At 37.0% G+C, this 25,162-nt stretch overlaps 2 protein-coding genes across 4 annotated transcripts in view; both read left to right on the top strand.

Annotated features, from left to right (window-relative positions):
• kank1a (KN motif and ankyrin repeat domains 1a) overlaps positions 1-8,565 on the top strand; it is a 59,058-nt gene extending 50,493 nt beyond the window's left edge. For 2 of the 3 annotated variants that reach the window (XM_039649917.2, XM_039649920.2), the window contains 7 exons: positions 962-1,147; positions 2,780-2,867; positions 3,424-3,643; positions 6,497-6,639; positions 6,807-7,007; positions 7,182-7,280; positions 7,516-8,565. In XM_039649917.2, coding sequence (XP_039505851.2) covers positions 962-1,147; positions 2,780-2,867; positions 3,424-3,643; positions 6,497-6,639; positions 6,807-7,007; positions 7,182-7,280; positions 7,516-7,575 — 997 coding nt within the window. In that variant the 3' untranslated portion in view covers positions 7,576-8,565. The remainder of the gene's footprint in view (positions 1-961; positions 1,148-2,779; positions 2,868-3,423; positions 3,644-6,496; positions 6,640-6,806; positions 7,008-7,181; positions 7,281-7,515) is intronic. The other variant, XM_089130148.1, reaches the window with a different exon arrangement.
• A 1,263-nt stretch (positions 8,566-9,828) lies between these two features.
• Positions 9,829-25,162, top strand: part of dmrt1 (doublesex and mab-3 related transcription factor 1) — a 29,467-nt gene continuing 14,133 nt past the window's right edge. The window contains exons 1-4 of the mRNA XM_039649961.2: positions 9,829-10,048; positions 10,634-10,814; positions 13,926-14,083; positions 21,800-21,944. Of these exons, the coding sequence (XP_039505895.1) occupies positions 9,857-10,048; positions 10,634-10,814; positions 13,926-14,083; positions 21,800-21,944 (676 nt within the window). The 5' untranslated portion in view covers positions 9,829-9,856. The remainder of the gene's footprint in view (positions 10,049-10,633; positions 10,815-13,925; positions 14,084-21,799; positions 21,945-25,162) is intronic.

Raw genomic sequence — 25,162 nt, 5'->3', positions numbered from 1 at the left:
TATAAATGTATATATTCTTAGTAACATGCACATGAAATTAGGTATGTTGCCATGAATAAATAAGTGATAAGTGGTTATTTTACCAAATCAGTGCTGCAGTTGAACAGTCAGAACAGTGGCGTTGGCAGAAATTTAATTTTGGGTGGGCCAGTGAAAATGTGAGTGGGCCTATAGTTTTTCATAGAAAAAAATGACTTCAATAATAATTAACATTAGAAAGTGGAAAAATTAATAGACAAACTGCAAAACCAGTATATTTGTATTCGGCAAATCATCATGATCAACCAACAGAGCTCTATAAAGGCTGGATAAACCAGTAGACAATAACCTGTCTATTTTATTCAGGCTAATCAGCAGTGTAAAGACAGTTCACCCGAAAGTAAAATGAGCTAAAATAATAATAATAATAATAATATTGCAGTTAGTTTAGCGGGTAATCCTGCGTCAGGCTGACCGGGAGAGAGGGAGAGAGAAGCGGCCGCCGCCAGCACCTGACTAACCTTCTTGTGGGTTAATGAGTCTGAAGAACGTGTCTTCTTCCTCAACTCTCACTTTTTACAAATAGCACATTAAAGAAAGTTGTTCAGCCATTATTGTGGTGCCGTGGCCAGTGAGAGTTTTCTTGTCGTAACCCCCAGCAACCATAGCAACCAATAACATTCCGGACGGATGCTTTCTATAACTTGCTTCGACAGTTCCATTTTATTTGGGAAACAAATTAAACACACACAGCAGTCAACAATAAATCAGGTATATGTTAATCTATTTTCTTAAATACATTTGAATAATAAAAATAAACAAAAAATGTATTTTTTATCAAACTTGCCTTAGCGGGCCAGTGAGTAACGTGGGCGGGCCAGTGCCGCCCTGGCCCAATACTGGCTACGCCCCGGAGTCAGAATAAGGTATTCTAGAGTATCATGTAAATGTGCATAGATTCACTGCTGTTTTCCATCTTTAGGTACGAGACGACATCGAGCGATGACTCCAGCTCTGAAGAGAGCAGCTCCTCTGGGTCAGAGGATGAAGGGGAGGAGAAAGACAAGATGGCGAATGTGAGAGAAAGGAGGAAAGAAGAATTCCGAAACAATGAAGCAGTGGATGAAGATAGAGACACTGAAGATTTAGGCCAGGACAAAAGGCAGAGGCAAGTACTGCCAGTAACTCTTAGATCCACATGCAACAAGTGATCCATAGTTAGTGTTGCGTCATTTATGACTCTAGACCAATTCAAGCATCTCTTGCATTAGAAAGAAAATTTAAGGTATTTTGGCTGTGATGTCTGCAATGTAATATTTGAAAGGTTTTTTAAAAAGTGGAATGTAGTCACTGGAGGCAGGAATGGGAGCTCTGTATAATCCTATCAGTTAAGAATCCTGCATACCAAGCCTGACATGAGTCATGAGAAAGAGTCCTAAAGTAATGCTTTTCATAATCTCCAGGTAGTCCTCTTCCCACCTGGAATTAACATTATTTCATATCTGGATAGTTTCTGGATATTTTCTTTTAGCTAGAATGCATTTACACTTTGCATTTCAATCCGTCTCCAATGTGATCAGTTAGAGAGCTGATCACACTTACCCATGCTAAATGGAAAAATCCATTTATATATTTTCAACCATTTACTACTTTTAAAAATACTTTGGCAGATAGTTCTATATACATTCAGACGTGGTCTATAGAGAGCCTAAGTCCCTCCCCTTCCGGTCGACCACCATGGGACCTTATTTCGGAAAAATATTGAATGGTAGTCAATGGCGAGAGGCAACAAATATTTTGATCTCGTTTGAATTGTGCCCTGAATTACACATATGATGTTTGTCAATTTAAAAGATACATTTTAAAGTAAAGAAAGTCGCAGTTTGATGTAAAACCGTTGAGGTATAAGACTGTGAAAATACGTAATTACAAAGACTACAAACCCAAAAGGCGCACATTTTCTCTCAATGAATGAAGCTAACTTTACTGAGGCTGTCTGTCATTGTTTCTATAGTCTTACGTTATAATCGTAACGTTACGCCGTCCTACCTCAATGTTTTGTACCAGACTGCGCACACACGAGCAGCGGATCTCGTTTCGCTTCCCGGGAGATGTAGTTCACAGAGCGATTTTCACATAAAACTAAATGTTACTCTTCTGTTGTATGACAAACTGCGACGTTTTTGACTTTCAGAATTATCTTTTAAATTGACAAACATCATACGTGTAATTAAGGGCACAGTTCAGACGGAATAAAAAGATAAGTTGTCTCTCGCCATTGACTACCATTCATATTTTTTCCGAAATAAAGTCCCATTAGCCGGAAGTGGAGGGGCGGGACTTAGGCTCTATATTATGTTTCCCTAATTTACAAGCATTCCAACAGTAAAAGATGCTAATAGAGATTGGAAATGAAGGGGAGACACAAATAAAGTTTTAAATCGCTACTTTGGAATTAGAATAATAGAGAGACGGGAGAGAAATAAGAGATTCCTAGTTTAGTCCAGTAGGATCATTCACGGGATATTGTTCATTAAGTCAGATAACCAGATCACATGACCGCAGTCTCTGTTGTCTTTTTCTACAATGTGAGAGCCAATAAGCCACAAAACAGCTCAGAAGACACAGACGTTCTTGTAAAATAATTTTTGACAGATTATGCACTTGTATGCAGGTAATGGAAATACATTAGCATTTACATCTTTGTCAAGTGTTTAGAATCCTGAATCCCCCTACTGGTTAGCAGTCACAAGTGTCATGCATTTACTAACACTGCTTTTTTTTTTTTTGTTCTTCCCAGGTATGATTTGAATGAGAAGATGCTTTCTGCATGCAACATGCTGAAATCCCACCTCAGCGACCCCAAGACTCTATCCAGTAAAGATGTGGTAAGATAATATAACCCTGTGTAAACCCTCAGTGCACAAAAATAATATCTGTGATTCTAGATTAGTATAATTATTTGGTGAGATCCTCTCGTTTCTTAAATTTTGCCGTTTTTTTAAAAGCTATTATTATTTTTGCTTAGTCAGCAATCTTGCCAAACAACCAACTGATTCAAAGCAAATTAGAGTTTTAGATGTTTCTTCATGCTCCGCTTCACTGCGCCTGAACGGGAAGGAAATGGGCTCCTTTGTGGGTAACGTGGTGTAAAAGAATGTTGGATCAACACTTATTTCTGCTGACCCCGAGCAGAGGGTCTGAGACGCACCCAGCTGTGCACTGACAGGCCTACGCCCAAGTCCTGCCTCAAGTCAAAGCTGTATTATCCCTGCATTTCAGAAAGGATGTGTCTAATAAGTGGATATAGGCTAATTAGGATCATTACATTGATTTTGGCATTCCTTCCATGTTGAAGTGTTACTACAACAGAGCACAATTCAGGTAAATCCCCTGTAATACATTCTGATCTCAATCAATTTTTCTCATTTTGTGTCATTCCAGAGGCCATATGTGAACACAGTGCAGCACGAGTGGTTCCGTGTGTCCAGTCAGAAGACGGCCGTGGCAGAGATGGTGGAGGATTACCTGAATGCTTTCAGAGGCATCTGCCCTGTCCTGCTACAACACATTGTAAATATGGCTGATGGCAACGGAAACACCGCCCTCCATTACAGTGTATCCCATTCCAACTTCCACATTGTAAAAAAGCTGCTGGATGCTGGTAAGTATGTGACTCACATTCCACATTTTCTTTTAAAGCCACTGCCATCTTTTTAGAGCAGTGGAAGATTGACGAGTGTGAAGGTGAAGTGTGTTGAGGTTGTTTGGGACGCATCGGCATGAATAAAGTCACGTGATCACATACATGTAATCAGATCACATAAACACTTTGGGTCCTGTGCGTTTGTGATCGGATCACCAGATACGAATGTTAATTCTAGGGATGCAAGGTGGAAAGTAACTTTTTGCAAATACTTTCGTTACAGTACTTGAGTAGATTTTTTGATTTTTTTTTTTCTACTTTCTTGAGTATAATTAAAATGTGGTACTTTTACTCTTAAGTAGAATTAAAATAAAGTATTCAACTTCGCTACTTTTATTTTTCACCAAAAGTACAAAGTACTATGGTACTATGACAAAGGTGCCGACAGAACAACAGGGCAAGCTAGCTGACATTTGACAGACACTTTTCAAAACTACTGTGGTAGTTACTGTGGTAGCAAACCGCACTTTGTCATTCAATCACTGGCGCTCGTGTTTGAATCAGTATCGCTAACGTTTCAATATTTCAGTGAACTGTTACTGCTACTGTTGTAAATCTCTCTTTTTTTTATGGGTCCTGTCACTTAACTTTCTTTGCTTTCAATTTTGAAGTGATTCAAATGAAACATTTAAATGATCTTTCCTGGACTTTTTAAAATCACATGTCAGTTTACATGTCAGTTTCATGTTATATTATTGTATTAAATTATATGATGCAAGCTATGTTGATTCGCATTGCATTAAAGGGTTGAGTGTAGCGCTCCATATCGCTATCTTCCCATTTTGGGTAAAAATAGAAAAAATAATACTAAAGTACTTTGTAACGTAGTCACTTGAGTAGTTTTTAAGCAAACTACTTATTTACTCTTACTTGAGTCGTATTATTTAGTACTTCTACTTGTACTCAAGTAAATTATTACTTCAGTAGCACTACTTTTACTTGAGTACAATTTGTTAGTACTTTTTCCACCAGTGGCACCAATACCACTTTTTCCAAAATGAGTCCAATACAATACTAGTACTTGCTGATACAGAGTACCGATACCTTTATTTTCATTGCATTTTTTTTGTTTATATTGGGAAAAGGAACCAAAATAATACAGTATGAATCAAATTAGTTGGCTTATCTAATAGACATTTGCTTCAGTTATTTTAATGCCAAATTATGTCTGTTAAAATGTATTGTAGGAACTGTTATCATCATCATCATCATCATCAAAGCTTTATTAAGGACACACATGGTCCAATCACGAACAGTTACAAAACAAACAGTAACAGACAACTAAAAAAAAATTAACAGTGTTATTTTTACTGTTCATATTATTGTCTTTAATTTAATAGCACTATTAATATTTTGAGCTCTTTTTGGTTGTTAGATTAACATTGAGGACAATGACAGAAGTAGTTTTATTAGGCTGCTGTCACTTTAAGAGCTGCATGTATCCAACATGCTTGTTACATGCATCGTTTTTTAACTGTTTAAATTCACTTAAATTTACTTAATTTTGTGTGAATTTGTCCGTTAAAGCTTAAGAAGACATGAAAGAGATGAGAAGGCAGCTTTTCTGGGTGCGCGCTTCTGATGTTTGCACACAGAAAACTTATTGAAAATGTCATTTGCTTACTGTACTGCCTTCCTGAAATAATGTAGGGAACCACTCATTATACATAAATCATGTAACAGTTGATATTTGTACTTGCACAAATAAGATTTAGATTTAATTTGAATGACTTAAGTGTGCTGGTGAAGTGTGTGTTGGTGATATGCTCCTCATTTTACTTTCTTTGCTATCATTTCCAACTAAACTACAAAATTTTCAGCGACGTCTATGAAAAAGGGTTGTGAGCTCGACCAGCTCGCGTGTCTGTCGCTGTGCGCTCAATAAAATCTGTGTGCTCAGCAGCTATAGGCGTAGAAATTGTATTTGTGTAACATTCTATTATTTTGATACATTTACTTCATACATATCCTTCTCTGATATATCCATTCTGCTCTCTTTTTCTCTGTTGTCTGTTTCTCTGTCACAAGCACTCAACTGCATGTTATTGGTTGGTTCTACACTCTAAAAAAAAAAGGTCCTTCAGCGGTTCTTTGCGTTGGTCATGGTGCTATAGCACCACTATCATTTAAAGAACCTGTTAAGCCCAGTTTGGTTCTTCAGTGGTTCTCTGAGGTGGTTAACGTGCTCTATGGCACCTCTTATGGTTCTACATAGCACCATATGACAAAGATAAAGTGCTAAGTGGTTCCCCTATGATTACAAGCCAATGAAACACTTTTAGTGCTATCTAGCACCATTTGTTTTTAGAGTGTAGGTATCGGAGTATTTTATTAAGTTAGAGCACACTTCTTTTGAAAATCTTACCAAGCCCAAACTTTTGAATGGTAGTGTATGTAAGCTAATGGCAAATTCCCCAGCCACATCCAGGCTCAGGCCGTTTCCCAGTGTTCCCCCTCCAAAAAGCACCAAAGACCTCTCTGAATACCACATGATGAGGTGCCTCGACTCCTGAAAATAAAAGCCCATTATCCCAACTTCTTTGTGCTCCTCTACTATCTGACTCTTTTCGGGCAGCCCCCATTGTCTCGATTGTCTGCTTCCATTCTCAGACCCTCTGGCCATCTTTGCCCCATTGCCAGTCAGCGAAGCCCCGCGTTGGTCCTTCTCTTATTCCACAGCCCATGACTCTGAGTCTGAATAGCCTGCATCTCTTAAATTCACACAAAAGATGGCTTCCTTCCAAATGCATTTACTTCGAGGGTGGGCTCGGCGTTCTCTCTGATTCCCCTGTTCTCTCTGTTTCATCACAGACGTCTGCAATGTCAATCAGCAGAACAAGGCGGGCTATACTCCCATCATGCTAGCAGCACTAGCTGCCGTGGAGGCCCCGAAGGACATGAGGGTGGTTGAAGAGCTGTTCAGTAAAGGAGATGTCAACGCAAAAGCCAGCCAGGTCAGTGTGATCCGACAGTTACACTGCAAGTGTTTGAGCATTAATAACAAACAAGAATAAGCTCTACAGTATAGTATGTTTATAAATGTGCATTAACCTAGATGAATAGCTTTCCACACAGTTATATAGAAGTGTCTAAGCTGATCTCATTGACCCTGTGAATCCAGGCTGGTCAGACAGGGTTGATGCTGGCTGTCAGTCATGGCAGAATGGACATGGTGAAGGCTCTGCTCGCCTGCGGCGCAGACGTCAACATCCAGGACGATGAGGGCTCGACCGCGCTCATGTGCGCTAGTGAACACGGCCACGTTGAGATAGTCAAGCTGCTGCTGGCTCAGCCGGGCTGCGACGCCACACTCAGCGATAATGTAAGTGACCATTTAAACTAGATAATCCACCAAATATGTTTAATGAACATGACGTATATTTCTATAATGCGTCTAACTCGTTTCTCTCAGTGGATAATACAGCAGTATTGTTAGGAGAAAGCCAGTAAGGCTAATGAATCGTTTGACCACTTAAATGTTTTGTTTTGTCCCTAGGATGAGAGTAATGCCCTGTCAATTGCTCTGGAAGCGGGTCATAAGGACATAGCAGTGTTGCTGTATGCCCATATGAACTTCTCCAAAGCACAATCACCAGTGAGTGACCACACTTTCACATTCAGCTGATATGCAATCCATTCATTTTATCTGTGTATTTGTACATTATGATGATAATTCAAAATGTCTGTCTTTTGAAAGAGCTTGCAAAATTGGGATATTTTGCACACTAATATAAAGTTTCAGAATGAGTTTAGGTTCTTTTATAATGGTTATGTATTTTGCAGCCGACTCATGTTTGGCTCTTAATCATACCTTTTATGTCTGTTCACAGGGTACGCCTCGTCTTGGGAGGAAGACTTCACCCAGTCCTACAAGGAAGGGACATGTTTGATTGGAGAGCTTTTAGCCCACCCTGCCCGAGCTGCAATTTTTTCAGGTTCTGCCATGCCTACCATTTTCATCAGCTAGAAACCAAATCTAAAGCTAAAAGACTGAAAACTTACTTCAAACCTCAACTAATGGATAGTAGGCAATTATACTGAGCACTTTTGCAAATGTCTTCTTAGTGATGTCTTTCTCCTTGGCTTTCAGATTATGTAATACAAATGGACTTGCTAGCTAAGAGTCAGACCTTTCAAGACCTCAAATCTGTACTCACCCTGAATGTATTTTGAAACGAAGTATTTCTTCTGCCTGAAATCACCAGCATAATATCAGAGCTAGACGTCAACTGGAACGTGTCTATAGAGTTGCCTTCAGATTTTTTTTTTTATTCTCCTATAAATGTCATTGTATAATATATGAAAATGTCTTGATATTTTTCCTCCTTTAAGTGGCCTAAAGCTTATCTATAGTCCTGTTCAAAGCTGCCCCCCCCCCCTTATTCTTTTTTTTTTTTTAAATCAATAATTTATAATTCCAAGATGGAGCCAATGTTGCCTGACAATGAGTTTTATATTTGAACCATGTATATGCTGCCCAATATTTTCAGCCTTAATAGTTTAAATCTTTTCTCCTCTATCAAAACCTCAGCAGAGATGTCCAGTGCATATCACAAGTTGAAATACAGACTTGTTTTATACATATGTTTCTAGATTGGAAATGGTTCTTTCTTTTATACTTGCCATTTCATCTATTTAAAAATCACAGTAGGGAATTTCAGATATGTTTACCAGTTAAAGGTTTTTATCGGAAATAATTGTACTTTCACTGTATATAATGTATGTTTGCGATGTGTAGATGTAATAGCTTTGGCTGGCCTTTATGTAATAAACTTATGTCTCGCATCTAATATGACATTTCATGTAGTCACAAATATGATAACAGAAAACTGCCGATAGTAGCATATAACTCGATAATAAAGTACTAAAATAAAATGACATGGCTTGTTGCTGGTTTTTAGTCTCTCCTATGAAACTTTTCTTTCACTGGTTTCGTACAGGTCAACAGTACAATGTCTCCCTCTACTGGGAAGGACAGCTAATCTAATCTACACTCATGACTTGCTGTCTTGAGCTCCCTTCTCATTAGGCATGCACTATTATTCAAGCAGGAAATATTCAGTTGAAAATAATGTAATTGCATACATTAAACCAATGTATTTTTAAACATAATTTAATATTAAACATTGAATATATTACTATATTTTATTAAAGTAGGTCTAATTAAAACGATGCCTCCTAATTTGCTTGACTTGCAGTTATTTGCAGGGGTGGGATTTGCAGGCATGACAATATGATGAGCACCTTTTCAAATCTATTGAATTGGAGTGCCTTTTAGTTATGGACACTGCATTACTAATAACAAGAGAATAATAATAACAGATAATAATAATAACAAGAGAGTTATTATTATCATCATCATCCTCCTCTATTTCCTGACTGGTAATGGCTAGTTAGTTCCTGCTGGCTGAGAACGTAACTAAACTTTTTTTTTTTCTCAACTGACCATGATTCAGAATTAGGCTATTTATGTATTGTGACAATTTTTTTCTTTCACTCGTAGGCTATATAATATTTTAAGTAAATTAAAACTAGTCGATTGTTTCCTACTACACAGAAATTGTATTATTGAGGTTAATGATACCCTGTCTGGACAGTGATGTCATCTAGCTAGCTCATGGGTTTTCAAACTGGGACTAAAAAAATCAAAAAAAAAAAAAAAATCCCTTTGCATTCAAAGTACGTTTAGGTGTCTTTTTCATTTTATTATTATTGTTGAATGTAAGTATTTTTATTCTTTTTATTTTAATTGAAATTTCCTTAATTCGGACACTGTTTGAAACCACCCGGCCAGTTCCAACTTCCAAGAAGGTTATTGGACCTTCATTTGATGAATCATTAAACTTTCTATTTCTTTGAGACCCATATACAACAAAATTTAAACGCGCTTATAACGAAATCTTCGCATTTTTTGTGTCTTATGATTTCACGAGACACTTGGGAGTCACTTTGGTCTCAGTGGGAAGAAACTGAACATAATAAGCTCCCACGCGCACTGGAATGCACAGGTTTGCTCGCGCCAAACATTCGCCTATTGTATCAAACCTCAAACCAACCAACCAACCCCCCTTGCGCCCCCCCCCCCGCCCCCCTCCATATAAACGTCTTATAATCCGCTGCGTGACATATGAGCAGCAGAAGAGGCTGACTGTCATATAACCACCTGTAAGGATGAGTGAGGAAGAGCAGAGTAACGGCCCGCTGGCTGTCAGGAAACCGTCCCGTATGCCCAAATGCTCACGCTGCAGGAACCACGGCTTCGTGTCTCCGCTAAAGGGCCACAAACGCTTTTGCAACTGGAGAGACTGTCAGTGTCAAAAATGCAGACTTATCGCTGAAAGACAGCGGGTCATGGCAGCCCAGGTAACGTTACACACGAGCCATCCTTGTTAGGACCATGCAAGTTCAACCATGCCTGATTTGGGTTTGTTTTTTTGTTCCTGTTTTGTTGTATCCTCCGCTCTCTTGTGATCTAAATTCATTGTTTGTGTTTGTGTATGTGTTGTTTATAAACTTTTAACTTATCCATATGCCATGCCTTGCCTCCCCCTATCGGTTTTTTTTATTCATCGTTAACTTAACTCACTGCATCAACCGCATCGCATGTTTTTTGTTGTTGTCTTTTTTCCTCTTTGCAGTCGAGTTTACGAATAATTATACTGTTTGCTACAAAATTCATGATAAATTGTTTACAAGTTTAGTAACGGCTGCTAGCTACATTGTTAAACAGTGCAGTTTTTGCGACTGTTTCAGCTAGCTGCAGTTTGGCGCCGATATTTTTTTTCTTCTCTCGAATAAAACAGGCTGTGTAATAACTATCATTTAGTAAGTATTTGGTCATTTAATTGTTAGGAAATTCTATTTTAAATGTCTCGTGATACTTTTAATGCATTAGAGAGTGAACTTGTTGTCCCAGCTGGGCCTTGAGTTCAATGTTTGTCGTGTTAGGTGGCCTTACGGAGGCAGCAGGCCCAAGAGGAAGAGATGGGCATCTGCAGTCCGGTTAACCTGTCCGGTTCAGACACTATGGTGAAGAACGAGGTCGTGGGTGATGTGAATGTGTTTACTATCAGCTCAGGACCGCCATCACCCACTAACAGCAGTAACACCGCATCTCCAACCAACCTAGGTGAGAGAACCTGACTAACGAAAACAATACCACAGAGGATAACCTATATCTCCATTTCTCAAGTCCAGTTTTTACTGAACTTTTTTAATTTTTTTTTACGTTTGACCACAACTTATTGTATTTGTTGTATGTATTATACAATTTATTTTACATTTAAACAATGTTTTTGTTATTACATTTTATGTACTTTCGGTTTCATTACAGTTTCAACATGTTAAACGCTAGTATCTTCCTTTTCTCTCTCTGGTAAATGGCATAAATGTGCAGTAGTTTTTGTAGTCAAATAGTACCAATCTTTGGTAAAGGTAAATTAAATTTACTAAAAAAAAAAAATGACCTTGAGAAATTTTAACTACAGCTAAAATGGGACAACTAGCCCTAGTCTTCCCTAATCTCATATCATATCTCATACATTTTTGAGTAATTTATATATTTATACAATGGGGCTGTGGAATGCTTGTCCTACACACGACTAAAACCTGACAAATATCTTGAAACACAACATCTGAACAATGCCTTGAAGTTTTGGAAACCGTATTGTGGAATAATATATTGATTATATCTTTACAGAATTATATCTTTACATATTAATACAGAAATCGATATATCAATAAATTCCGTAGTGTGGAATTGACGACTTGCCGTTTAATTATTAGAAAATAAAACACACCGAGGCTTCATGGCTTGGCCACAGACATTGCAGGTGTATATTATTTTTCTAATAATTCAAAGGTTTGTTGTCAATTCTTCCCTATATATAATGTCAGGAAAATATAAAGAATAAAAAAAAAACTTTTTGTCTAAAAATATTTTAAAGAATGTCGGTAACCAAATTTTGGGATATTTACTATTTATCTTCCTACTATGGAAGTCAATGATGTCCATCAGCTGTCTGGTTACCAACATTCTTCAAAATATCTTCTTTTTGTGTTCAGCAGCAGAAATAAATTCATACAGGTTTGAAACAACTTGATGCGGTGACTAAATAATGACAGAACTTTAATTTTTAAGTGAACTACCTTTAAGGTTCATATCAATTTTAAAGTTCTATTCACTTAGCTTGTATGTCCACTGCTTGGAGCTTTGTATTTAGCAAAAGCTCTTAATGCAACAAAACCCTTTAACATTGTGTTTTAAAAGGCATGTTATCAAATTATATTATCATGAATGCCTAAGAAGCGTAGAATCAGAAGTTTCATTACTACAAACTTATGCATTTTTTTTTTCATTCTCATCATTTGTACATCAATTTACACCCTCTTATTAAGATAAGACCTAAGCTCAAGTCTTTGTAGGAGGTTTCTGTGAATCAGCCCTTTGTCACTTTACCATGGGAAAATAAAAAGATTAGTACATCTTGACCCCCAGAGCTATCCACTGTGTGAGTGGCAGAGGAAAAACTAAAGGAACCATGACCATGAACATCTTGTAACCATCCCATAATTCTCAATTCTGCCAACTTCTTCAGGACACGGTACAGTCAGTGAGGTGCACATCCATTCTCATTAGGGAGGCGGGAGGCTATCAGCGTAGATGGCGATTGTGCCGTGCCAGACCATGTCTGTGTCTGTTGTGTTCGATGAATGAGAGAAACATCCTGTTCCTGGTTCTCCGATACGATTAAGGAAGGAGTTGGATACCAGACAGGTCAAGGTTGTCTGTGCTCTGTGATTTAGCCAGCTGCCTCCTTGCTGAAAGATGAAGCAGGAGTTACTGGAAGTTTTCAGAATTTGTCGTCAGAGATAAAGTGACGCATGGCATATCACACATGCAGACAAAATTACTTGAACTGGCTTTTTATATTACTGTGAATCCGTGCCATTACAGTCACTAAAGAATATTTAAATCATTACTAAATTTAGTGTTTGTTGATCATATGAATGTTTTTCACTACTCAAAAGTGTGATACCCATTGCAGAGTCTACCATTGCAGGATGACATGCGTTTTGTCATTGAAGCATGTTTTATTATCTGCTTGTTTTACCCCTCTGAGAAACCCTCTTTTGAAGACATTTTTAACAAAGTTAAGCCAAATATAGTTTTGGAGTTTTTAGCAAAAATAAATTGTAAACATCTGATATAGTTTTAACATACAATTTTCTCACCATGAAAATAGCCTCAGAAGCTGGCATGGCATTAAAAAAAAAAATGTGTGTGTACTAACTTGGATGGGTTAAATGCAGAGGACAAATTCTGAGTGTGGGTTACTATACTATACTCTCTTTTATATGTCACTTTCCCTTTCTTTTTTATTTTTATTTTATTTTCTTTTTGTGTCAAATGTGAGAATATCTCTTTGGCTCTACATTTTACGATTGGCACGATTCGATATATATCACGAAACTGAACTCACGATACGATATTGTTGTGATACTCCAAGTAACAAAAATTGTTACTTTTGTGTGAAATGTGAGAATATCTCTTGGGCTCTACATTTTACGATTGGCGCGATTCGATATATATCGGGAAACTGAACTCACGATACGATATTGTTGTGATACTCCAAGTAACAAAAATTGTACTGTTGGTTAAAATGCAAAATTTGGTCTTGCATTGGGGTGGAAATGAATAGACTTTGACTTGGTGCTGGTAACCCATTGCACAGAACAATTCTGACACCAGAATAAAAATAGTCATGGTTCTGAAGCTAAAAGTACAGAATTAATTTATACGAATATGCTTGCACTCAATACATTTAAAATAACGTAGAACACTTTTTATCAGGACCCACAAATATTTCCTCATTGCATTATTATACATTACATTAACATCATTAGTTTAATATAGTACTGAAAACTTTTTGTGAACTATGAACTATGCACAATATATACAGTATTGTCACTATCCACAATTCATATTGTTGTATTTTTTTTTCTTTATTGTGACATGATATATTGTTACACCTCTAGTTACTACATTTTTTCATTTGTTTATCATATGCATGTTTTTATGCCTTTTAAACTTTTTGAGAACATTTTTTCCCCCAAACGTTTTCTTGGAAGGAATACATTTCAGTTGGTTGATTTAAAAAACAAAATAGAAACTGTATAATTTACAATTTTATATATTGTGTAAAATTTGAATTTTAAAACCTATTGTCTGATGTTTCAGAGAGCCGTTCCATGTTGACTCTAAGCTCTGCAGTGGCCAGCAGAGGGCACAATGAGGGTCCTTCTGAGCTGATGGTGGATGCCTCCTATTACAACCTCTACCAGCCCACACCGTACACGTCCTACTATAGCAACCTGTACAACTACCAGCAATACCAGGTGAATAAATGTGCTCCTCACATGTCAAGTGCAACTGAACTGCTCTTTCAGGTTTTAAATTAATGTTATACAATATCAATTCTACACCAATATATGCTACTATTATATAATACATATTATTAGTAGTAGTATAATATAAATTATGTATGTATACAAAAGTATGGACTTGTTTAATATGTATAAGCTACATAGTCCCATTTGCACTTAATTTCTGGAACCTTTACTGTAAATTTGTAAACATGAAGTGGTTGCATTATTTTGATTGATTATTTACATTGACCATCTCCAGCTAAATTTATCTTGATTATTCTGGCTTCACATTAGGTAAAAAGAAAATTAATTTAACCATCAAAAACTCAAAATTATATGTTATCTGAACTAAATAAATTATTTAGGTTGATTTGACAAAAGAAAAAATGTTGTGATTACTACACTGTAAAAAATATTGTTGGTTTAACTTAAAAAAGTAAGTAACCTGGGTTGCCTTAAAATTTTAAGTTGGTTGAACTGGAAAAAGTGAGTTAATACAATGAAGTAGATTATTTTAACCATCAGAAACTCAAAATAATAAGTTATCTCAACTAAATAAATTATTCTAAAGTTGATTTGAAAAAAGAAAATATGTTGTGATAACAAACCTTGAAAATATTTTTTACAGTGTAGTATTTAATTTAAGTTTTTTTTTTTTTAACACTAGCTATTGTATTTATTTGCCATAAAGTGTCAGTGTTTTACTGTAGAGTTGCATCACTGTAAAAGTAACTGGAAATGTTCATGACAGATTTTAAGTTTGTTAAAAACGTCTCAAATTTATTTTGAATTAATCTACTGACCCCAAACTCAACCCCCCCTACTATATAGTATCTTCAAACCAACCCTTTAGACATACAGTACCTCACACGAGCACACTAGCAAACATCCGTGTGAACGCCTGCATGTTGCACACTCCTCCACTCTCACCCCAGTCTGCGTCCCATGTAGCCCAGGCCACGGTAATAAGGTGATTAAGTGTGTTGCAGCCGTGTTGATAGGGGCTGCTGTCATTGGACCCGCCTGCCTTGTTGAAGTTGGCAGGCCGTAGTGAGCTTCTGTCCTCGGTGCACGGTGATAATCCTTGTGCCATCGTTCCAAACCACTGGCCAAACACAGCAGGAAAGGTGTGGAGCTTCATGCCACTCTACACCTCTTACAGGCTGTTTACATTTCCCCGCTCCCCCTAGCCGGAACTGCAACTAATTCTGTCATTGGAGGTTTTTTAACCCTTATCCTCACTGTATGACTATCACATGACAACAGTCTAAATAAGAACTGCTTTCAATTAGTGTCACTGTTTTTGTTTTATATCAGCTAAATGTGTTTTTGTTAGTATAATGTTGTATTTAAAAATCTGCAAAATCACATATTTCCAGTTTTCTAATCATGCTGCCAAGATACGCTCTCACTATTCTATCAGTGAAATATCTTTTTAAAAGTATGACTGTTTATAATGGTTGCATTACAACTTTTTTTAATGTTGCATAACATATTGCCAACTAAGCTGTAAAAAGTTATTGTTGGTTTAACGTAAAAAGGTAAGTTACCTGGTTGCCTTAATTTTACGGTCATTTAAATTGAGAGTTAGTACAATGAAGGAGAGTGGTTTAATAAATAGACATTCAAAATATTGTTATCTAAACCACATTAATTATATACAGTAAGTTGATTTGACAAAAGATAAAAAAGTTGTGATCACAAATCATGAAACATTTTGTTTGGGGTCAGTAATACAAAAAACTTGTTTTAAATTGTAATAATATTTTACAGCTTTTACTCTATATTTGACATATTTGAGCAAATAGATGCAGCCTTGGTGAGCATAAGAGACTTCTTTCAAAAACATAAAAATATTACTGACTGTAAACTGTGTAGTACTTACAAAGTGGGGTCAAAAAGTCAGAGACAACACTGGAGAAAATGCTTTCAAATGATTTAACAATTTTATAATGTTTAAAAAAATCATTACGGATGATACTGTATATAATTATATCAACTATTTTGAGCTTGATTGCAAAGTCAATATGAGTTTCAGAATTTCTCAGTATGTTCTTTTTTTTGTTAAAAAAAAAAAAAAAATCTTGTTCTTTAATGAAATCTGATCCTTTGTACAAGATTTACATGGTTGGAATCGCAAATGAGCTTATTTGATTAGTGACCTGGAAATGGTGCAGACCAGCAGGGGCTAGGCGTTTCCATTTGTAATGATGGATACATTAACATATTAACTGTATGGTTAAAGATTGAACATCAAATTATATTCAGATGTACTGTAATGCAAACCATTAGCCAGATGCAAACCATGCAATTCTGAGGCCAAGCACATTAATCTGTCCTGGCAGCAGCTTTCCATTGTGGACATGGTCTGTGTCAGACTATACTGCACAAGTTTGAAGATGTCTCTTTGCAGATATCCAATTGGACAGCATGAAATTGAGGGCATCCTCAAAGTCATGGCCCGTTCAACTTTGATATATCATCATCATTGTCTTGCAACAGTTTTACAAGCCCTTATTAATCAGCCAAGACTCACTGCCATAAGAAAGTGTCTTCATACCATGATATAAAATGGCTTTCATATGGAGATCAGCCTGTGTATATGTATCCCTGTTGTATCAAATCTGATCTACTCAAGTGTGAAGTAAATTCAATCTATATTTCTCCAGGGAGTGTTATATACACACGTCAGTGATGGGGCCATATTTCAGCATATTTGTGCAGTTGGGTCCCTGATGGCGACATATTGCTCAAGGGTCACCGCCTCCATCTCCTTAGTGTGTCCCATGGTTTGAATTGCAAAGGTTAATGACATTGCTCATATGAAGATACAGCTTTGCTGTTTAAGCACAGTTCTGTAGAGGCCGGGAGAGTGACTTTAATTCTGATCTCACATTGCCTGATATAACTATTTGGAAAATGCGTGAAGGAAATATAATGTTTAAATAGTAAACCATCGCTGCGTCCGAAATCACAAACTGTCCTAGAAGTTCTAAATTTGTGTTTACTTTGTGATTGTGATGTTATATAGTTAGTATGAATGAAATTCAGATGTACTACATCCTCCTTGTTGATACTGTCACGTGACCTACCAGCATCAGTTGCGTCGCTTTACTTCGATTCATAAATCCCCTCCCGTGACCTCGTGGGATAATAAATCGAATTTGCACTTCAGAATGTCTGCGAAAGTAGTACGTCACCCAGCGGCTTTTGACTGCTGTTTTTCAAATACTATTCAGACTACTCTTTGTGGCGTAGTCTTTTTCGCATAGTAGGGAAGCATTCGGTTTCGGACGCAGCGCAAGATTATTAGTTTAGTCTTCGTTTTTGTTTTCATTCGCTATTGGTTTGTTTATTTAAAGGGTTAGTTCATCTACAAATTAAAATTCTGTTCTTTAAAAATTATTTACTCACCTTCATGTCATTCCAAAACCCTATCACTTTCGTTCATCTTCTAAACATAAATGAAGATATTTTAATGAAATCTGAGCGATATCTGTCTCTCCATTGACAGTCTGCGCAACTACCACTTTTTCATTTCAAAATTTCATAAAGAGTTTATAAAACTAATCCATGTGAATTGAACAGATTTAATTTAGGCTTTTATTCACATATCAAGTCAGTTCATCAACTCGCACATAGGTTGGTAAGTGGAAGCTCAAGCATGTTTGCTTGACGTCCGAGAACCAATGAGGTTTCTGTGTTACGCAGCACGACTGAGCTACCGCAAGAACCAATGAGGTTTGTTCTCGCCCATTAAGCAAGTTCTGTTGAGATTCTGTTTATGTTTGCTGATCAAACAAGTTTATATGTGAATAAAAGACTAAGTTAAATCAGTTTATCATATAAAGAGATCAAGTCTTTTCAGAAAATTGTGACTAAAACACTTAAAGGAGAACTCCGGTGAACAATGAACCTTTGGTCTAATAAAACATCGGTGCCTAGTCAATCGTTCTCTGAGATTTGTTTTCATGATAATCGAATGTAAAGAGTTTTTATCTCTAATTAAACTGTTTAGCGTATAATGCTAGCAATGGGGGCATTGACTAAGTAAAAAGAAATCTAGTTTATACCACTAACAAGGCTCAAAATAGCCCCGCACTAACGCAGTAACATAATGAGGCTTCATACATGCAAAACGAAGCATTGAGAACTTAGAGAAGTCTACAGACCGTTTAATAAGAAGATACTTTATAAATACAGTTCACTTCGTGTATACAGACAGGAGCTATCTTAAAATATAGTCTGAAAACATTGATGCCTTTTTCCATTGCGATATATGGTGACGGTATATTGTTACACCACTTGAAGTGGCCAAAAATGATGTCCGGAGGGGATATTTGTTTTAAATGACCCCACAAGTTCAATTAAACCATCAAAATATGAGGAAAATATAATATATATATATATATATATATATTAATTAAAATATGAGAGAACAACAAACAAAACACTAAACTTGGTTAAGGTATATATATATCTGACAAAATTATTTATTGACAGCCTGGCTAATAACTTATTACACATCTCTTTTGGAAACTACTGTAGTTCATACAGATATTGTCTTGAACACTGCTTTTTTTCCCCTAATATCTGAATGTTTTCCATTTCTAAATTACTGTCACTGTCCAGAGAGTACAAAAGAAGAGAGTAGTTTAAGTGACTTGTTTTTAGCAAATAGTTTGGTGTAATATTTTAATATTTCATAAAAAAAATTAAATAAAGAATCAGTTTAAAAATATAGATTTCAACAACATTGGTCTGTCAAATCAAAGTCAATGTAATACAAACAATTTTGAGGGAAGAAAACTATAAAACATGAAAGCACAGATAGGACTCCTGTAGACTCATGAGAGTGTTTGTCAAGGTTAATCTGATAAAAATAATCTGATTATTAAATCTGATAAAAAAAATATCAGATTATTAGACCTTTAGACATGAAGGTTAGTTTAGGTTGTCATGTCAATTGGAATGAGTTTTTTAACTTGAAAAATATTGTGGAAAATCAAAGTATGAAACCGAAGTGTGAGATCGTGTTTTGTAATTCTGAAACTTCACAGTTGTTTGGACGTTCTTGTATTCTCTTTTACATTTACAAAAATCATAACTTACCATGAAACCTTCCATCATAGTTTCTTCTCTTTATTAGGGTCAATTTGATAAGGAAGTTATATGGGCGAGGAGCTATTCCGCCTCATCTGACTTTTATCTTAGTGTGTCCATCTCCCGCCCTCTCCCACCTCCAGTGAGTGGGGCTCCGCTGCACTGCAGGTGGAGAATGAAAATATGAGGGTTGCGTAGAGGATCCAGACAGCTGATGGTGCCAGATAAGAGCTCACTCAGGGAGGTAAAGGACTCCAGCCAGCCATCATTGATGATGCTGCTCTGAATCGGACAACGCTAGCAGGCCTGTTCATCATTTCTGTGAGCACTTCTTGTATTACATGAATTGGGAATCACAATGCACTTTCAAACTGCTGAAGCTGTCATAAGCAGGCACTATGCAATGTTACCAGATTTTTTGTCTAGATATGTTCATACCTGAGATAGAGATCACAATCACAGGGAAGGACGTTGAATGATGCATGGATTTTACTCCACTTGCACTTATTTGGATGTAAGTGTTATGGTGGGTTAAGAGTAGCATTGCAAATATTTTGGCACAAACACAGTGTTTGTCTCTTGCTTGTTGTGGCACATGCTTTTTCCACCTTGTTTTATTTCATGTATGTATTGGTGGGGTACTCTTAAAAAAATACAGTTCAATTTGTATTATATTTGTCATAGGCAATATAAGAGGCTGACATTGTTTAAATAACAGTTTATAAACCTGTCAAGAGGTGATGGGGTGAACAGTAAATGGTGACGTATTACTAGCTGACAGAAATCAAATTCCATAAAAGTAAAATTGAAAACACCCTAAAGCCTTATTTTAAAGTTCTCAAAATATGGAAGAAAACTTGTTTGTTGCAGTTTATTTTGAAAAAAAGAGAGAGGGAGAAATAAAGCAATCTAGGCAGAAGGTCAACCATAACTTATACTTGCCATATTTTTTCTCCTAGAGGTTCATATTGTCACATGCACAGAGTGTACAGACAGTTTTATTAAGCGTTTTCATTGCTCTGAGATTAATGACATGCAGTGTGCAGTAGAACTCAAGACCCGGTTTGGGACCATCACTGTTGGTGTACCATATACTGTACCTGGTTTCTATATCATTTCATCTATATTGTTGTTAAAACAGATACAGATGGACAATGCATGTATAAAAGAATGTGAGAAATTACAACGCCCAATATGGAGTCAGCAATAAAGGACCAGCCTTTAAATTAAGAAAGCTTGTAGCCTTATTAGTCAAGGCTATGCCTAGTCTATTTGCTTTACAGTGTGCATGCACATTAACTGGGCCAACATGCAAATACCACAACTGTTCAAAAGTTTGGGGTCAGTGCTCTCTTATGCTCACCAAGGTTGCATATATTTATTCAGAAATACTGTAAAAAATACAGTAATATTGTGAAATATTATTACAAATAATTAGTACACTATTTTAATATATTTGAAAAAAAATGCCTTATTCCTGTGATGGCAAAGCTGAATTTTCAGCAGCCATTACTCTGGTACACAAATGATACACATCATATCATTTGAAATTTAGTGATTCAGATTCTTATCGATTCTTATCGGGTAAAAAAAAAAGTCAAACATTTTGATATATAACATATTTATTCTGCCTTTTTGCAAAACATTCTGTTGTAGCTGAATACCATGAACAAATAATTAGCAGCCTAATTAACGACTAGACTAATATAATTTCAAACATTATTAAAGACAATTGAGTAATAACAAAAAAAAAACAAATAAGCAAGCATAAAGAGAAAACTATGCTGTGTGATTTTACAAGTAATATATACTGTAGATCACTCCTTTTTAAAGTTGCAAAAGTTATTCAGTTAAGATCAGTGATTCATTTTTTTTTCCTTTGATTAAAAGGATCAACAGACATGTTGAACAGGCTGAATACAGAATGCATGGATCCAGTATGCTGTTACAAATGCGCTTTCTTTCTCAACTGTTCATGTTCACTTAATTCACTGTGTTTACAAGGATATTTTTACATAATTTGATGTGTATTTGCCCATTCATGTGCAAGAAGACTTAACTCAATTCGGTATTCAATTCAGGACCAAACTGTGTTCTCTTTCTCGTTGTCTTGTGCATGAAGGGTTTAAAACCACATTAAAACTGGCACACAGTAAAATCAATGAGACTATTTTTTTTTAAGACAAAGTTTATATATATATATATATATATATATATATATATATATATAGATATATATAGATATCAAGTATCCGATTCCCAACCCTAGTCTTCAGTATCTCATGATCCTTCAGAAATCATTCTAATATACTGATTTGCTACTAAAGAAACAATTATTATGATTAATTTTAGGTCTTTGCGATAAACAGTATCATATCCAGATCACGATCATATTTACGTTGATAACAGTTATAAACTCTGGACATTTTTACTCGATATGAATTCATGAATTCTGCAACTTTTAAACATTGATCTCGTATATTTTTATTCTTGACTATCCATACCATCTGACTCTTTATGTGCTGACTTAACTCTTCTTCTTTATTTTCCACCTGCCCCAAAATCAAATCCCTTCTGCAACAGATGCCCAATGGAAATGGCCGCCTGTCCAGCCATAATGTGCCCCCACAGTACCGCACACACTCCTACTATTCATCTTACCTGAGTCAGGGGATTGACACGGCTGCATGTGTCGCACCCAACACCTGCCCTGAGCCCAAAGCAGCAGGTCAGTCACACACACACACACACACACACACACACACACACACACACACACACACACACACACACACACACACACACACACACACACAAGCTTCTTAGGGCCATAAACTTTTATCCAGAGATTATCAACAGTGTGAGCAAGTACATCTGAGGGAGGTTCATACTCTGAGTCAAGGGCGCTGTAAAATTTATAAAAATAAATAAATTCAAAGGTAAAACTTTTATGAGCATCATTTGTTCTGGTGACTTCAGATTTAAAGAGACAAGGACCATGTGCTAAGCGCTTCAGTCTTAGAACACAGAAATCATAAATTGTATTTTATATAAAAATTTCCTCTTACTTTTACACTCAACTGAACTGTCTCCAATTATTTATTTATTTTTTAGAAACAACGTTTGGCTTACTGTGCACCATTCTCCACTAATTTAGAGTGTTGAAGGACAGTTTAGCTCTCACCGTCAGCGTGAGTATAATTATGGCGTTTCCTTGATCCACTATTCCCGTATACCTCCAAGCTTGCCACCTGCTCTGGGTGTTAATGATTTTTACATGCTGATTTCCAGTGGTTTCAACATGAGGGTGTCTGTCACCCCCACTATCACTGCAGGGGTTCCATTACAACACAAAACACTCCGAGTTGGGTGGTCCATTCTCCAAAACAGCCTTACTTGTGATCTATTCTGCATGTTTTCCTTAACTACTATTTATATGATTCCCTAATGCAGGGTTTTTTAATATTAATTAAATGTTTTTAAAAGTGTGAGGGCGATCAACAGAATGTAATAACTGCAAGTTATCTCATTATTAATTTGTTTCAGTATAATAAAAACATAAAAGCTAATTAATTAATTGTGAGCAACATGTCTTCGTAACACATTTATTATTCTCACGCAGTAATGAGTATACTGTACATGCAAATATATTGCTAGCTGTCTTTTTTCTTCAAGTGGGTCTCTCAGAAGGGGATCATCATTTGTATTTGGGGGTCTTTGGCATTTAAAGTTTGAAAACCTCTGCCGTAATGAACTTTAGTCAGCATAGATGACATTTTGTGTGTGTGTGTGTCTGTGTGTGTGTGTGTGAGTGAAACTAGGCTAATGAACTACTACAGTTACAACAAAATATTTTATTCAAGACTCAACCTGTTCGAACCCTTTGGTTATGGTCAGGGAAGAAACTACAGTAGATGACATGAGTGACCATCCAGGCTACTGTGGCCTGAGTTTGATGGGGTCTGCACTCCCTCTTCATTCAGATCACTAAACATCTCATTGTGTTTTATTGTGTCATATTCACAATCACAACTTCTGACCTGATTAGCTGTTCCCAGCATTTTTGTTTTCTGGTAACTATAGAGGACTTTTAGGGATTACTACTTGTAATGTCAAGAGACATTAAAAAAAGAGGCAACTCTAAATGAAAAGCATTCAAGTTGAAAGGCCGTGTTGCAGGGTTAATTTTTCTACGAATTTGTGCACTTTGCTTGTTGGTAATAAACGTAAATAGTTATCCATTTTTATGTCGTTGGGTATCACAAAACAAAATATAATACGAAAAAAGTAGGTACTATCTTACAGCGGTTTGCAATCATTCTCCTGTCCCCCACAGGCAAGAGAATTTACACATTGAGACGAGTATAGACGAGAGTATTCAGATAGAGATATTATCTTCCGATAGATAAATACATAGATATAGATAAACTAGATATATAGATAGACAGATAGATAGATAGAGTAGTATAGAGAGAGATAGGCATACAGCCAGATAGCATAACGTTTGCATAGATATATACAGCTAGATACAGTAGATAGAAATATATAGTAGGTAGATTGACAATGGTGAGGCACTTCACATCTGGTCACGGGGTGAGCTCCTCGACTAGCGACCCAAACACACTCACTTCTCTACAGCACAAGCTTTCCAACGCAGTTTTCATGGGACGGCACTGCCCACACAAGCACCTGCCAAACACAGCGACAGACACACGGATGCGGCGGCTATGTTTGCAACAACATTTTCACCAGAGGAAGAGATAAACGCTTAGAAACGCCCATATAGCTAGCATGATGCCTGCTATTTCTAGATGACATTGACAAAGTTTACCAGTACTACGACACTATGATAAAGGTTACTGGTACTTATCTGAACTAACGACATGATCACTGCCAGAGCCACTAGATATAAAGCAAACGTTGATTTTTCACTCTGTGCTATTCAATGACAGTAAAAAAATTAAAATAAATAAAAGTGTCGTTATTGTGCACTGCTTATTGCTGCTTTGCTAAATGATAACAACTCACCAGGACACTGCACCAACTCTCCACTCATTCTCCTTGTACCATGCATTTAATTGTCTTTGACGGCCATCAGTTCTTGGCAATTCCTCATTTGCCCTCTCACGTCTGGCAGGTTCGAAATTATATGGCTGCGGGCCATCATACATGTTGGCTCTTGCCACCTCTTACTCAACCCAGTCAGTCGCCATACTTCTAATACTCCGCTGAGGCTACCTTTCCTCCACTTCTCCCCAACGTGATGTCATCACCGAATTGCGGGAAAAAAGTTTATATAAAAACCAAAAAAAAAAAAAAATTGTCATTTTTTAGACATTTTAAAAATGGTAGACATATCTTGAGTGATTTATGTACCCTTTCATCGACAGTTGTGGTTAACCTGCAACATGGCCTTAAATTATTTTCAAAGTAGCTTTACCGTTAGATACAAAGGTGCCTGGGGGCGCCTTGAGTCTCCTTTGTACTGTTTCTGTGGCTCCAGTGCTTGTGCGGCATGTATTTATTTTCCCTAGCGCTGGGGTAATCAGTTGGCCAAATATGAGGCCAAATAACCTTCAGGAGTGCGACGCTGTCCTTTCCGAGCGGCCCCCACAGCTGTCTTTGGAAAATTGCCTCTGGGGTTAGTGAGCGGGAACAAGTTAAGATTTACAAACAATGATGAAGCTTGTCATGCGTCTTTCTCCATCCGTCACGAGCGGCGGCTTGCCGGGGCGTCGAAGTGTTCTTCATAAAGCTCAGCTCGCTGTGAAATACGCCCCTGTGCGCTCTTTACTGCTGGGAGCTCGTCAGCAGCGCTCCGCCATAAATTGCCTGGGCCGGAGGTGACACTGCACTCCATCACCCGGCTGGGCAGCCTTACCTCCGCCCGCATCCGCCCCCACTCCCGGCAGCCGTCTCAGCCCGTGAGATGATGTGCCCGCTGTG

Source organism: Pimephales promelas, chromosome 4, assembly GCF_988280905.1.
Source record: "Pimephales promelas chromosome 4, fPimPro1.hap1.1, whole genome shotgun sequence".
Classification (NCBI taxonomy): Eukaryota; Metazoa; Chordata; class Actinopteri; order Cypriniformes; family Leuciscidae; genus Pimephales; species Pimephales promelas.
This window is presented reverse-complemented; position numbering and strand designations above follow the sequence as displayed.